Source organism: Rutidosis leptorrhynchoides, chromosome 3 (assembly GCF_046630445.1).
Source record: "Rutidosis leptorrhynchoides isolate AG116_Rl617_1_P2 chromosome 3, CSIRO_AGI_Rlap_v1, whole genome shotgun sequence".
NCBI classification, from domain to species: Eukaryota; Viridiplantae; Streptophyta; class Magnoliopsida; order Asterales; family Asteraceae; genus Rutidosis; species Rutidosis leptorrhynchoides.
The window spans coordinates 341,639,366-341,656,598 of NC_092335.1; the positions used below are offsets into that span (position 1 = coordinate 341,639,366).

General features: G+C 35.0%; 1 protein-coding gene across 1 annotated transcript; it reads left to right on the forward strand.

The window, feature by feature from the left end:
* Positions 1 to 1,878: 1,878 nt before the first annotated feature.
* On the forward strand, positions 1,879 to 2,763 carry LOC139901164 (uncharacterized). The gene is made up of 2 exons (XM_071883899.1): positions 1,879 to 2,470; positions 2,534 to 2,763. Exons 1-2 carry the CDS (start codon positions 1,879 to 1,881, stop codon positions 2,761 to 2,763), a joined length of 822 nt encoding a protein of 273 aa, XP_071740000.1.
* Positions 2,764 to 17,233: the final 14,470 nt, after the last annotated feature.

The following is a 17,233-nucleotide window of genomic DNA, read 5'->3' on the forward strand; positions in this document are numbered from 1 at the left end:
ATGAAGATTATGTTGAAAAGAATAAAAAATATAGCTCAACTAAAAATACAACTTCTGATGATACTGCTGAAGGTACTTTAGATCATGAGGAAGATAGGAAAACTGGTTTAGGAGATAATTTTAAGAGAAGTAGGGTAATAACACCAAAAGGTCCTGTTAAGATTTTAAAAAATCCTAGATTTGCTAACAGACCTGTTCCTCCAGTTACTCCTAAGCCTGTTGCAAGAGAAAAATCAAATGATTCTCAGGTGTTCGTAAGAACACAAGACCCTTCATCTTCAAACACTAAGAAGGTGTATCAATTTAGAGGACATAGAGAGTTTCGTCAATGTTTTAATTGTGCTGTTTTTGGACACATTACTGCTTATTGTCCTAGAAGAGTTCATTCCACTAGACATAAGGTTGACTTGACACATGATAATTTTAGATCATCTTATGTTCATAGAACAAATTCACTTGTAAGAAATGAAAGTCGTGATAAGAGGTTTAAGACAAATGCTGTTTATGGAGATTCTAAGAGAAAGAATTTCAATAGATCTGTTTCACCTGTGAAAGGTAAAATTCCGAAAAGAAGTTTTGAGGAAAATGTAACCGGGTCTTGTGATCAAGAAAAACCTTTTGAACCAAAGATGGGGTCACCCTCATAAAAAGCAAGTAGTCAAAAATATTTTTCTCGAATCAGACCACGGATGAATCACTCAGATTCAGAGAGGAATGTCAGCCACCAAAAGCATGACATCTCTCCTTCCAAATTTACTAAGTTTGTGGTTTCAAATGATGAGATTCCTCCTAACTCAAACGGGAAATGGATGGAATTTCAAGCTATGGGTGTTAATGGACAACCTACTGCCGTTCGGGCGTGGGTTCCCATTATCAATTAATTCTCTTAATGTGATATGCAGGGAACCAGGGTATCTGCAAATAACACCTGGATAGTAGATAGTGGCGCTTCGAGACATATGACAGGACAACTATCTCTTCATTCAAATGTTCATCCTATTAAGGGAGGTTATGTTTCTTTTACTGGAGATAAAGGTGGTCACATTATCGCTCAGGGTTTATTAAGGAATGAGAAAGTCAGCTTCGATAAAGTGAATTATTTTCAAGAGCTTGCAAAAAATTTGTTATCGGTTTCGCAGGTCTGTGAGAAATCCTTCAAAGTAGCCTTTGATGATGAATACAGCTACATTTTGAAACCAGAATTTGTGATCCCACCTGATATGATTTTTAATGAAGGCTCCAAGACAAGTTGGTTTGTACATCCTGGATATGAATGTTGCTACTTCAACTACTGAATATCATCAAGCCTTTGTTTCTAAGGCAACTGAACAAGAGTCTATCATATGGCACAAACGCATGGGTCATTTAAGTTTTCAGAAAATGAATCATCTCATTCACAATAATCTTGTGGAAGGTGTAGATCTTTGATCTTTTCAAATTCCAGGAATATGTGTTCCGTGTAAGAAGGGTAAACAGAGCAGGAAAGCAAATAAGATGGTTAAGTACAATCCAATCTCTACTCCACTTGAACTATTGCATATGGATCTTTTCGGTCCAATCCGTTTTGAAAGCATTGATGGAAGTAAGTACTGTCTGGTTGTAACTAATGATTATTCAAGATTTTCTTGGGTTATATTCTTGAAAGAAAAGTCTGAGACTTTTGAGAACTTGAAGGTGCTAATCAATAGATTAGAAAAAGGTTTTAATCTAAAAGTGAGAAAGATTCGTTGCGACAATGACACAGAATTTAAAAATCAGTATCTTGCAGGTTTCTGTATCGAAAAGGGTATCAATATGCAGTTTAGTTCTGTATATGCTCCTCCAATGAATGGTGTTGCAGAAAGAAAGAATAGGGTTTTGATTGAGACTGCTAGAACCATGCTAGCTGACTCATCACTACATGTTCATTTTTGGGGAGAGGCTGTTGCAAATGCGTATTACACAATGAATCGGGTTTTGATAGTTAAGTGTTTGGGTAAGACTTGTTATGAACTGTTGCATGGAAGAAAACCTACCCTGAAACATCTAGAACCATTTGGTGCACCTTGTACCATATTGAAGAGAAAACCAGGAACTAAGTTTGATGCTAAAGTAGTTGCCGGCGTATTTTTAGGGAATAGTTCTCCTAACAAGCGAGTCTTCAACAATGAAACCAGATGTGTGGAAGAATGGTCTGAAGTTGATGTTCAGAGAAACCAGCAGAAAGCTACTCCAAGGAGCCATCCATGGATTTACAACTATGATGAGCTGATTGACTCATTTAATCTTGCTCCGAATTATGTGGAGAACGAATTAGAATTACAAATGTTGTTTGATTTACAGAATGTGCCAGTAGTGTCTGCACCTATTCAATCTCTTGATCCTACTCCATATGTTGTTGAATCACTTCAAGAATCTGATCAAGATCCCATTTACGATACCTGCGGATCTGATATTTCAAGTGAAAGTTCAGAAAATCCTGAAGATATGGGTGACACTACAAATCTACATCATAATATACCTGTTCCTGCACAACCAGTTCCTGCACAACCAGTTCCCAAAACTACAGCTGCTCATCATAGAGAAAATATTATTGGCGATCCAAATAAGTATGTTCGAACAAGAAGACAAGTTCAATTTGATGGCCAAGTTGATACTCATATGACAACTGCTGCTGCATTCTTCGAGTATGCATGTCATATTTCCAAAATTGAGCCTAAGACAACGAAAGAAGCTTTGAAGCATGTTGACTGGGTAATGGCCATGCAAGAAGAGATTCAATAATTTCATCAGTTAGACGTTTGGAAGTTGGTAACGAAGCCGAATGGTGTTAAAGTCGTTGATCTTAAATGGGTTTGGAAGAATAAGTATAATTGTAACGACCCTGGAAATTCCAACTTTTATTTGTTAATAATTATTATTATTAATGCGTGTGATTAAACGAATGTATGTGATTACATTTACATGTTGCCATGATTGCCCGTACTTGACTATTAAGTGCCCGAAACGTCTTTGTGACACACGAAACTTCACGAATAATATTTCTAGATATTATTTACATTCATGATTAATTTTATTAATCATTTTAATTAACTAAGGCTATTAGTTAGTTACTTGGGCTTTAATTGGGTTTAATTGTTAATTAATTGAACTTGGGCTTTGATTATTTAATGGACTCATGAATTAAGACTTGTAAGCCCACCCTACCTTTAAGTGGGCTTAGTTAGCCCACTCTTTCAAAGTGTAAGTATCAATTAAATGGTAACTAGTTAGTTAACTTAGTAAAGAATCAAACTACATTATACTTACAACTAGTTCCCATAAACAACCATCTAGTAACCACCTTTAAGGACAACTTCATGCTTGAAACCATCAAACAATTGCTTCCTCCCTCTTGTGTGCAGCTGGCCGTCGGCCTCTTTGGCTATTAGGGGATTCAAATTTTTTTTTTTACTACTTCATTACTTGCAAACTCACTCTCACACTTCACTTCAAACTTACCTCTCATAATTCTCTCAACTTTTTCTCTCTTTTCTTTCTTAATATTGTAAGTAACTTGAGTTTTTCTCTTCTTATTTTCTTGATTAAAACCGAATTCAAACACCCCACAATCATCATCATCTTTTGTTATTTGTAGTTTGATTACTTGTTGTTAGTTTGTTACATGTAATTGTTAGTTATTCTTTACTAGTTTCCAAGAATAAACTTTCTAGTTTGATTCTTCTTATTTCTTGTATTTATCAAGAACACTCAAGAACATAACTTACTAGTTATGATTCTACATATACTTTCTTAAAAGATTGCAAGTTCATGTGTTGATTAAATTCATAGTTGAAGTTCATGAAGTAAACTTTAAAGTTTACTTTCTAAAGATCAAACTTTGGTTTGAATCTTTAAAGTATGAACAACCATGAATAATTTACTTGTTTACTTAGTTTACTTCTTCTTGCACTATACTTTCATGTAATTAGTTTAAATGGTCAAGTACTACAAGTTAGTCTTGATCTCATTAATCTTGAACTAAAAGTTAACCTTGAAAGTTCAAGAACATACAAATAAGTTTTCTTTAAATATAACCTTGTATACTTATGCTTGATCTAGACTTTTGAGTCTTGGATCTTCAAGATCTAACTAAGAACTATGTTCTACATTTTAAGATCTTGATTAGTTAGTTTACTTTCAAGTTTGTAACTTGTTATTAGCTTTAAAGTCCATGTATGTATTAGATCTAAGACTTTGATGTAACTTTGGTTCATCAAACTTCATACAACTCTTAAGTGAGTTGTGCTTCATGTCTTAGACTTGCACTTGGGTTATGATGGTCAAGACTTGGTTAAGATGATGTAGATACATCAATGAGTTGTACACTTGAAGCTATATGCATCAAGGATGAGAACCATGATGAACATCAAGCACCAAGACCACCGGAACCCTTTTAAACTTACTGTTTCTGTCCAAAAGCTACTGATCTAATGTTTCTGTAACAGACCAATAGACCTGGGCTGTTCTAACCTTTATTTTTAGATAGAACTTTTCGAGTAGATAACTTTTCATATAGGACTCATATTAATACAAGTTACGGTTTGGGATTTATGGCCCTCCGATCGTCACTATGTCCTTTAACGTTGTGCAGAAATTTCTGACCTACTCGCACTTAGACCGTCGCCACGGTCAAACGAAGATGAGTTTGCTTCTGGAATTTTTACCACACTTAAGGGACTCATAGACGGAGCCATGGCCACTGGTCTCACCTTAAATCAGTAAGGGTAGAAGCCGTGGTGACTGACTGAAGTCAGACTTTGTTTTAAACTACTTTCATAAACGAAACCTACTTTACGCCTTTTGTTTAATGATGAATGATGATGACCCATGTCATAACCCGTCCTTAACCATAAGAACGTATTAGATAATGTATGATTTCATTGCGAGGTATTGACCTCTATATGCGACATTTTTTTAAAGAAAAACTGCATATATTATACATTACAAACCATGATCCTTATTTTTGATACAAGCTTTGGACAAAATAAAGATAATTATCGTTTAGCGATAATCTTCGACTTACAAACTTTACAAATGATAATAACAACCCGATTTCTAGCATATTTTACAACACAAGTTCTTGGATATGCAGTCTTATTTTTGACACAAATATGCGTACGCAAGATCCTGCTTAGATTCAACATGATGCAGCGGAAGCTTCTAATTATCACCTGAGAATAGACATGTTTAAAACATCAACATAAAGTTGGTGAGATATAGGTTTAATGCCGGCAGCGATATAAATATAGACCACAAGATTTCATATATAAACATTTTAATAAAAATATTCTAAGTGGTTGAGCACTTGGTAACCATACTTAACATTTAATCACGTCGCATATTCCCTTTATTATGAAATCTTACTACACCATACCAAGTGTAGTCACGAAACGAAGTACTGTGCAACCGTTGAATACTGGTCGTCCAGTCCGGTTGGGGTTGTCAGGCCCGATAGATCTATCAACAGGATTCGCGTTTACAATACCGCTGTAAATAACAGTTACCAAGCTACAGGGAAGTATGCCAGTGGTACAACTCAACGTAGAATATATTTTTCAGTTACTTGTGTCCATATCGTAAAACATAAAATACATGTATTCTCATCCCGAAATATTTAGAGTTTAAAAGTGGGACTATATACTCACTGTTGTCTTGAAGATATATATAATTTGACTTGGTCTCCGGTTGATATCACGAACCTATCCATATATAATATATCAATACCTTTTCTTTTTAAACAAACGTCACATATATATACTTGTTATACTTTTAATACTTTGAATAATTCCTTAGTCCGTAGTTAGCAGTTCGTTGTTAGTAATTCAATTTTAATGGTTCATTTTTAGATGTTTAATATACCCGCAATGAAATAAATAAAACCCCCTAACGAAATAAATAAAAATCCATCGTATATGTATTGGTCGAGATTAATCTTGACCCACGGTACCGGTGTTGTCAAATGACGTGTTGCGTACATAAAGTACCGGTGTTGTCAAATGACGTGTTGCGTACAAACATGGGATCTTATGATTAATCTTCTCGTGTTGTTTGCGGGTGATCCTGAACCATATAAAATTGAATTATAAGTACATATATATAAAATATCATGTTATCTTAGAAATATGTGATTTTATTTAATTTTTCCCAATTAATCCCGAAGTTAAACAAGTCTTAGATATCCGATCTCGTTTTAGTCATAGTTTCTTCGTTACAACTCCGTTTTCGTTGATTCAACTTGTCACTTCCTTGGATCGAGTCCCTCTTTAAGACTATGAACTGTAAATACCTTAGTTTGTATTCGAAATCACAGGTCATAGGTCAAACTTTAGTGAAACTTATGAAGTTAATCATTTTCCATCATGTAAACAACCTTAAATGATTATTTTTCTAAAAATACTTATACTTTGAGTTAAATCATGAAATTTTTATGTGTTATCATATTCATAGTAAAAATCATTTTTCCAGAAAATAAACCTCCAATTCAAAGTTTAAGATGGTTTTTAATTATCCAACCCAAAACAGCCCCCGGTTGCACTCCGACGTCGTAAATTCAGTTTTTAAGGTGTTCTTTGAAAAACCAAGTTATACCTTGTTAAATTAGCATATATTTATGATATATTACAGGTCTTGAAGTATTTTAAAAGTTAAGTTAGAAGGATCTATTTAGTTTGCAAACAAGTCTGAAAACATTCAAACTATGTTCTTGTTGTTAAAATTTTATACCACAAAATAAGATAGCTATATATATATGAATCGAATAAGGTTATGAACATAGATTCTACCTCAAATTCCTTGGACAAGGTTTCTGTAAAAGAGGAGTAAAAAGCTAGAACCAAAAGGGTGATGGAATTGGATGAAAGATTGGAAGTAAGTTTGTGTTCTTGGAAGGATTTCTTGAAGTGTTTTTATATGGTTTTCTTATGGTGATTAAGTAAGGTTTTTGAAGCTAAATAATGGGGAAAATGCTTGGAGATGATCAAGTATGAAGTTAAGAGTATTTTGAGAGATAAATGGAAGTGTAAGTATGAGAAAATGGGGTGAAGAAATGGTGTGCATGCATAAAAACGTTTTTAGGTTATAAAGGAAAAAAAAATACCTAACTTTGTTTTCTTGCTAAATAATTCATGCTACTTGACAAATGGTTGGTTCTACATGTTTCTTAATCATTTAAGGCTACTAAGGAGCAGATTTTTATTGGTATATACCAATAGTAAATACATCTAGAAGCTGCGTATGATACGGGTACATATACTCTAGGTATACGTATAGAAATCTTTGAGGAAACGGAACGAGGATTCAAATATAGCTATCTTTTGTAAATATACTTATATTATTTTATGTATGTAAGCCCTTTAAAAGTGATAAAATACATATCTATACGATGCATGTATAAGTAATATAGGTTATAAGTATTTACGTCGAAAAACATTACGTATAGTTATCGTTTTGAAAACTTAAGTTAGTAGTTTTAAAATATACTTATAACTTATTGTTATTAATACAAAATGAGATATTAAAACATTCTTAGATCATGTTAAATATGTATATATACATATATATACACAAACGTATAATTATCATATGTTATATAGTTCGTGATATCATCGGTCAAACTAGACGGTCAAACGTTGTGTAAACTCTTTTCGGAAATATAAATCTCGACAATTTGGATTGCTTATCATGTTGGTAAGGTTTAATTAATGTAAATATTAATCTTATAAGTATAGAACGATCGAAAAAGTGCGGGTCGTTACATCCCTTAAGACCTTAATTACATACTTTTAAACCTATTAAGACGATTTACTGACTTAGTACTATTTGACTTAGGTTGAGTGAAATGTCCCGTTCTTATTGATTAAAAACGTTCCATATTAATTGATTTCGTTGCGAGGTTTTGACCTCTATATGAGACGTTTTTCAAAGACTGCATTCATTTTAAAACAAACCATAACCTTTATTTCATCAATAAAGGTTTAAAAAGCTTTACGTAGATTATCAAATAATGATAATCTAAAATATCCTGTTTACACACGACCATTACATAATGGTTTACAATACAAATATGTTACAACAAAATAAGTTTCTTGAATGCAGTTTTTACACAATATCATACAAACATGGACTCCAAATCTCGTCCTTATTTAAGTATGCGACAGCGGAAGCTCTTAATAATCACCTGAGAATAAACATGCTTAAAACGTCAACAAAAAATGTTGGTGAGTTATAGGTTTAACCTATATATATCAAATCATAATAATAGACCACACGATTTCATATTTCAATACACATCCCATACATAGAGATAAAAATCATTCATATGGTGAACACCTGGTAACCGACATTAACAAGATGCATATATAAGAATATCCCCATCATTCCGGGACACCCTTCGGATATGATATAAATTTCGAAGTACTAAAGCATCCGGTACTTTGGATGGGGTTTGTTAGGCCCGATAGATCTATCTTTAAGATTCACGTCAATTAGGCGTGCACTAATTCTCAATATTAGTGATGTTCCCTAATTCTTAGGCTACCAAGCAAAAAGGGGCCTATTCGGCTTCGATCATTCAACCATATAATGTAGTTTCGATTTCTTGTGTCTATTTCGTAAAACATTTATAAAAATTTCGCATGTATTCTCAGCCCAAAAATATAAAGGGTAAAAGGGCAAATGAAACTCACTTTCACAGATTTTTACTTCGTCGGGAAGTAAGACTTGGCCACTGGTTGATTCACGAACCTATAACAATATATACATATATATATCAAAGTATGTTCAAAATATATTTACAACACTTTTAATATATTTTGATGTTTTAAGTTTATTAAGTCAGCTGTCCTCGTTAGTAACCTACAACTAGTTGTCCACAGTTAGATGTACAGAAATAAATCGATAAATATTATCTTGAATCAATCCACGACCCAGTGTATATGTATCTCAGTATTGATCACAACTCAAACTATATATATTTTGGAATCAACCTCAACCCTGTATAGCTAACTCCAACATTCACATATAGAGTGTCTATGGTTGTTCCGAAATATATATAGATGTGTCGACATGATAGGTCGAAACATTGTATACGTGTCTATGGTATCTCAAGATTACATAATATACAATACAAGTTGATTAAGTTATGGTTGGAATAGATTTGTTACCAATTTTCACGTAGCTAAAATGAGAAAAATTATCCAATCTTGTTTTACCCATAACTTCTTCATTTTAAATCCGTTTTGAGTGAATCAAATTGCTATGGTTTCATATTGAACTCTATTTTATGAATGTAAACAGAAAAGTATAGGTTTATAGTCGGAAAAATAAGTTACAAGTCATTTTTGTAAAGGTAGTCATTTCAGTCGAAAGAACGACGTCTAGATGACCATTTTAGAAAACATACTTCCACTTTGAGTTTAACCATAATTTTTGGATATAGTTTCATGTTCATAATAAAAATCATTTTCTCAGAATAACAACTTTTAAATCAAAGTTTATCATAGTTTTTAATTAACTAACCCAAAACAGCCCGCGGTGTTACTACGACAGCGTAAATCCGGTTTTACGGTGTTTTTCGTGTTTCCAGGTTTTAAATCATTAAGTTAGCATATCATATAGATATAGAACATGTGTTTAGTTGATTTTAAAAGTCAAGTTAGAAGGATTAACTTTTGTTTGCGAACAAGTTTAGAATTAACTAAACTATGTTCTAGTGATTACAAGTTTAAACCTTCGAATAAGATAGTTTTATATGTATGAATCGAATGATGTTATGAACATCATTACTACCTTAAGTTCCTTGGATGAACCTACTGGAAAAGAGAAAAATGGATCTAGCTTCAATGGATCCTTGGATGGCTCAAAGTTCTTGAAGCAAAATCATGACACGAAAACAAGTTCAAGTAAGATCATCACTTGAAATAAGATTGTTATAGTTATAGAAATTGAACCAAAGTTTGAATATGATTATTACCTTGTATTAGAATGATAACCTACTGTAAGAAACAAAGATTTCTTGAGGTTGGATGATCACCTTACAAGATTGGAAGTGAGCTAGCAAACTTGAAAGTATTCTTGATTTTATGAAACTAGAACTTTTGGAATTTATGAAGAACACTTAGAACTTGAAGATAGAACTTGAGAGAGATCAATTAGATGAATAAAATTGAAGAATGAAAGTGTTTGTAGGTGTTTTTGGTCGTTGGTGTATGGATTAGATATAAAGGATATGTAATTTTGTTTTCATGTAAATAAGTCATGAATGATTACTCATATTTTTGTAATTTTATGAGATATTTCATGCTAGTTGCCAAATGATGGTTCCCACATGTGTTAGGTGACTCACATGGGCTGCTAAGAGCTGATCATTGGAGTGTATATACCAATAGTACATACATCTAAAAGCTGTGTATTGTACGAGTACGAATACGGGTGCATACGAGTAGAATTGTTGATGAAACTGAACGAGGATGTAATTGTAAGCATTTTTGTTAAGTAGAAGTATTTTGATAAGTGTCTTGAAGTCTTTCAAAAGTGTATGAATACATATTAAAACACTACATGTATATACATTTTAACTGAGTCGTTAAGTCATCGTTAGTCGTTACATGTAAATGTTGTTTTGAAACCTTTAGGTTAACGATCTTGTTAAATGTTGTTAACCCAATGTTTATAATATCAAAATAGATTTTAAATTATTATATTATCATGATATTATGATGTACGAATATCTCTTAATATGATATATATACATTAAATGTCGTTACAACGATAATCGTTACATATATGTCTCGTTTCAAAATCATTAAGTTAGTAGTCTTGTTTTTACATATGTAGTTCATTGTTAATATACTTAATGATATGTTTACATATCATAATATCATGTTAACTATATATATAACCATAGATATGTCATCATATAGTTTTTACAAGTTTTAACGTTCGTGAATCACCGGTCAACTTGGGTGGTCAATTGTCTATATGAAACCTATTTCAATTAATCAAGTCTTAACAAGTTTGATTGCTTAACATGTTGGAAACATTTAATCATGTAAATATCAATCTCAATTAATATATATAAACATGGAAAAGTTCGGGTCACTACAGTACCTACCCGTTAAATAAATTTCGTCCCGAAATTTTAAGCTGTTGAAGGTGTTGACGAATCTTCTGGAAATAGATGCGGGTATTTCTTCTTCATCTGATCTTCACGCTCCCAGGTGAACTCGGGTCCTCTACAAGCATTCCATTGAACCTTAACAATTGGTATCTTGTTTTGCTTAAGTCTTTTAACCTCACGATCCATTATTTCGACGGGTTCTTCGATGAATTGAAGTTTTTCGTTGATTTGGATTTCATCTAACGGAATAGTGAGATCTTCTTTAGCAAAACATTTCTTCAAATTCGAGACGTGGAAAGTGTTATGTACAGCCGCGAGTTGTTGAGGTAACTCAAGTCGGTAAGCTACTGGTCCGACACGATCAATAATCTTGAATGGTCCAATATACCTTGGATTTAATTCCCCTCGTTTACCAAATCGAACAACGCCTTTCCAAGGTGCAACTTTAAGCATGACCATCTCTCCAATTTCAAATTCTATATCTTTTCTTTTAAGGTCAGCGTAGCTCTTTTGTCGACTTTGGGCGGTTTTCAACCGTTGTTGAATTTGGATGATCTTCTCGGTAGTTTCTTGTATAATCTCCGGACCCGTAATCTGTCTATCCCCCACTTCACTCCAACAAATCGGAGACCTGCACTTTCTACCATAAAGTGCTTCAAACGGCGCCATCTCAATGCTTGAATGGTAGCTGTTGTTGTAGGAAAATTCTGCTAATGGTAGATGTCGATCCCAACTGTTTCCGAAATCAATAACACATGCTCGTAGCATGTCTTCAAGCGTTTGTATCGTCCTTTCGCTCTACCCATCAGTTTGTGGATGATAGGCAGTACTCATGTCTAGACGAGTTCCTAATGCTTGCTGTAATGTCTGCCAGAATCTTGAAATAAATCTGCCATCCCTATCAGAGATAATAGAGATTGGTATTCCATGTCTGGAGATGACTTCCTTCAAATACAGTCGTGCTAACTTCTCCATCTTGTCATCTTCTCTTATTGGGAAGAAGTGTGCTGATTTGGTGAGACGATCAACTATTACCCAAATAGTATCAAAACCACTTGCAGTCCTTGGCAATTTAGTGATGAAATCCATGGTAATGTTTTCCCATTTCCATTCCGGGATTTCGGGTTGTTGAAGTAGACCTGATGGTTTCTGATGCTCAGCTTTGACCTTAGAACACGTCAAACATTCTCCTACGTATTTAGCAATATCAGCTTTCATACCCTGCCACCAAAAATGTTTCTTGAGATCCTTGTACATCTTCCCCGTTCCAGGATGTATTGAGTATCTAGTTTTATGAGCTTCTCTAAGTACCATTTCTCTCATATCTCCAAATTTTGGTACCCAAATCCTTTCAGCCCTATACCGGGTTCTGTCTTCCCGAATATTAAGATGCTTCTCCGATCCTTTGGGTATTTCATCCTTTAAATTTCCCTCTTTTAAAACTCCTTGTTGCGCCTCCTTTATTTGAGTAGTAAGGTTATTATGAATCATTATATTCATAGATTTTACTCGAACGGGTTCTCTGTCCTTCCTGCTCAAGGCATCAGCTACCACATTTGCCTTCCCCGGGTGGTAACGAATCTCAAAGTAGTAATCATTCAATAATTCAATCCACCTACGCTGCCTCATATTCAGTTGTTTCTGATTAAATATGTGTTGAAGACTTTTGTGGTCAGTATATATAATACTTTTGACCCCATATAAGTAGTGCCTCCAAGTCTTTAATGCAAACACAACCGCGCCTAATTCCAAATCATGCGTCGTATAATTTTGTTCGTGAATCTTCAATTGTCTAGACGCATAAGCAATCACCTTCGTTCGTTGCATTAATACACAACCGAGACCTTGCTTTGATGCGTCACAATAAATCACAAAATCATCATTCCTTTCAGGCAATGACAATATAGGTGTCGTAGTTAGCTTTTTCTTCAATAACTGAAACGCTTTCTCTTGTTCATCATTCCATTCAAATTTCTTCCCTTTATGCATTAATGCAGTCAAGGGTTTTGCTATTCTGGAAAAGTCTTGGATGAACCTTCTGTAGTAACCAGCTAGTCCTAAAAACTGGCGTATGTGTTTCGGAGTTTTCGGGGTTTCCCACTTTTCAACAGTTTCTATCTTTGCCGGATCCACCTTAATACCTTCTTTGTTCACTATGTGACCGAGGAATTGAACTTCTTCTAACCAAAATGCACACTTTGAAAACTTAGCGTACAGTTTTTCCTTCCTCAATACTTCTAACACCTTTCTCAAATGTTCACCGTGTTCTTCGTCATTCTTTGAGTAAATAAGTATGTCATCAATGAAAACAATGACAAACTTGTCAAGGTATGGTCCACACACTCGGTTCATAAGGTCCATGAACACAGCTGGTGCATTAGTTAAACCAAACGGCATGACCATAAACTCGTAATGACCGTAACGTGTTCTGAAAGCAGTCTTTGGAATATCATCTTCTTTCACCCGCATTTGATGATACCCGGAACGTAAGTCAATCTTTGAATAAACAGACGAGCCTTGTAGTTGATCAAATAAGTCGTCGATTCTCGGTAGTGGGTAGCGGTTCTTGATGGTAAGTTTGTTCAACTCTCGGTAGTCGATACACAACCTGAATGTACCATCTTTCTTCTTGACAAACAAAACAGGAGCTCCCCACGGTGATGTGCTTGGTTGAATGAAACCACGCTCTAAAAGTTCTTGTAATTAGCTTTGCAGTTCTTTCATCTCGCTGGGTGCAAGTCTGTAAGGAGCACGTGCTATTGGTGCAGCTCCTGGTACAAGATCTATTTGAAATTCAACGGATCGATGTGGGGGTAATCCCGGTAATTCTTTCGGAAATACATCGGGAAATTCTTTTGCAATGGGAACATCATTGATGCTCTTTTCTTCAGTTTGTACTTTATCGACGTGTGCTAGAACAGCATAGCAACCTTTTCTTATTAGTTTTTGTGCCTTCAAATTACTAATAAGATGTAGCTTCGTGTTGCCTTTTTCTCCGTACACCATTAAGGGTTTTCCTTTTTCTCGTATAATGCGAATTGCATTTTTGTAACAAACGATCTCTGCTTTCACTTCTTTCAACCAGTCCATACTGATTATCACATCAAAACTCCCTAACTCTACTGGTATCAAATCAATCTTAAATGTTTCGCTAACCAGTTTAATTTCTCGATTCCGACATATATTATCTGCTGAAATTAATTTACCATTTGCTAATTCGAGTAAAAATTTACTATCCAAAGGCGTCAATGGACAACTTAATTTAGCACAAAAATCTCTACTCATATAGCTTCTATCCGCACCCAAATCAAATAAAACGTAAGCAGATTTATTGTCAATAAGAAACGTACCCGTAACAAGCTCCGGGTCTTCCTGTGCCTCTGCCGCATTAATATTGAAAACTCTTCCGCGGCCTTGTCCATTCGTGTTCTCCTGGTTCGGGCAATTTCTAATAATGTGGCCCGGTTTTCCACATTTATAACAAACTACATTGGCATAACTTGCTCCGACACTACTTGCTCCGCCATTACTCGTTCCGACACCATTTGTTCCTTTCGTTTTGTTAACCCCTGGTCCGTAGACATCACACTTCGCCGCGCTATGACCATTTCTTTTACACTTGTTGCAAAATTTGGTGCAGAACCCCGAGTGATACTTTTCACACCTTTGGCATAGCTGCTTCTGATTGTTGTTGTTGTTGCGGTAATTATTGTTGTTAAGATGATTGTTGTGGTTGATGTTGTTGTTGTTGTTGTTGTTGTTGTTGTTGTTGTTGTTGTTGTTGTTGGGCCGTTTGTTGTAGTTGCGATTGATGTTGCGATTGTTAGGATAGTTGTTGCGATTATTGTTATAATTGCTGTTGTTGTTGTATTGATGATTCTTATCACCGTTTTCCTCCCACTTTCTTTTGACTTGCTTCACATTGGCCTCTTCAGCAGTCTGTTCTTTAATTCTTTCTTCAATCTGGTTCACTAGTTTGTGAGCCATTCTACATGCCTGTTGTATGGAGGCGGGTTCGTGTGAACTTATATCTTCTTGGATTCTTTCCGGTAATCCTTTCACAAACGCGTCGATCTTCTCTTCCTCATCTTCGAATGCTCCCGGACACAATAGGCACAATTCTGTGAATCATCTTTCGTACGTGGTAATATCAAATCCTTGGGTTCGTAACCCTCTAAGTTCTGTCTTGAGCTTATTGACCTCGGTTCTGGGACGGTACTTCTCGTTCATCAAGTGCTTGAATGCTGACCACGGTAGTGCGTACGCATCGTCTTGTCCCACTTGCTCTAGATAGGTATTCCACCATGTTAACGCAGAACCTGTGAAGGTATGCGTAGCGTACTTCACTTTGTCCTCTTCAGTACACTTACTTATGGCAAACACCGATTCGACCTTCTCGGTCCACCGTTTCAATCCGATTGGTCCTTCGGTTCCATCAAATTCCAAAGGTTTGCAGGCAGTGAATTCTTTGTAGGTGCATCCTACACGATTTCCTGTACTGCTAGATCCAAGGTTATTGTTGGTATGTAGAGCAGCCTGTACTGCGGCTATGTTTGAAGCTAGAAAAGTACGGAATTCCTCTTCATTCATATTCACGGTGTGTCGAGTAGTCGGTGCCATTTTCCTTCAAAATAGTTAAATGGAACAAGTTAATCATACAGAATATTAAGAGTAGTTAATAGTATTTCGTAGCATAATATGAACTCATTTATAAAAGCTTTTTCTTCATATTAGCGTTTTATAAGTTTAAATTCGGGTAGTACCTACCCGTTAAGTTCATACTTAGTAGCTAATATACAATTCAACTACTACAATTCTATATGAAAAACTGATTATAATAATATTTCGCGTTCAAACTTTTACACAACATTTTACAAACTTACAATACCGCTTATTTTACATATAGCATGAAATATAGCACACAATAAATTTGATACAAGATGGTTGTGAAGATAATTCTAGCTAGTACACAAGTCGTTCAGCAAAGGCAATAAAGACACGTAATTCATACGTCCAGAAACAAGTCATGCATTCTGGTTTTACTAGGACTACTTCCCATCCTTGGTCTTGTGGAACATAACCGTTATGGCCGTTGATAAGACAGCGTGTTGTAACGTCGTCAAAGGGACGAGGGTTACGTAATGTCCAACAGTCCCGTAACAATCTAAAAACCTCATTTCTTACCCCAATTACCGACTCCGTCACTTGTGGGAACGTTTTGTTTAATAGTTGTAGCCCGATGTTCTTGTTCTCACTTTGGTGAGAAGCGAACATTACTAATCCGTAAGCATAACATGCTTCTTTATGTTGCATGTTAGCCACTTTTTCTAAATCACGAAGTCCAATATTCGGATATATTGAGTCAAAATAATTTCTTAACCCATTGCGTAAAATAGCATTTGGGTTCCCCGCAATATATGCGTCAAAGTAAACACATCGTAACTTATGGATTTCCCAATGTGATATCCCCCATCTTCCGAACGAAAGCCTTTTATAAACCAAGGCATTCTTGGAACGTTCTTCGAATGTCTTACAAACTGATCTCGCCTTAAATAGTTGTGCCGAGGAATTCTGACCGACTCTAGACAAGATTTCATCAATCATGTCTCCGGGTAGGTCTCTTAAAATATTGGGTTGTCTATCCATTTTGTGTTTTTAAACTGTAAAATAGACAAGAGTTAGATTCATAAAAAAATACTTATTAATACAAGCAATTTTTACATATATCATAAAGCATAAGCACACTATATTACATATATTACACCACACGAATACAACTATCTTATTCCGACTCGCTCGTTTCTTCTTCTTCGGTTTTGGTTCGTTTTGCCAAGTTTCTAGGGATATATGATGTTCCCCTAATACGAGCCGTAATTTTCCACATTGGTTTAGAAAAACCTGGTGGTTTAGAGGTTCCCGGGTCATTGTTACAACTTAAGGACTTCGGGAGTTGACGATACATATAAAGTTCATCGGGGTTGGAATTAGATTTCTCTATTTTTATGCCTTTTCCCTTATTATTTTCTTTTGCCTTTTTAAATTCAGTTGGGGTAATTTCTATAACATCATCGGAATTCTCGTCGGAATCCGATTCAT

Bases quoted from the DNA above. Each gene is read 5' to 3' on its own strand.
- LOC139901164 (XM_071883899.1), top strand. From the start codon at position 1,879: ATGCTAGCTGACTCATCACTACATGTTCATTTTTGGGGAGAGGCTGTT. The intron at 2,471-2,533 runs GTGACACTACAA...CTGCACAACCAG, and splicing joins AGAAAATCCTGAAGATATGG to TTCCCAAAACTACAGCTGCT.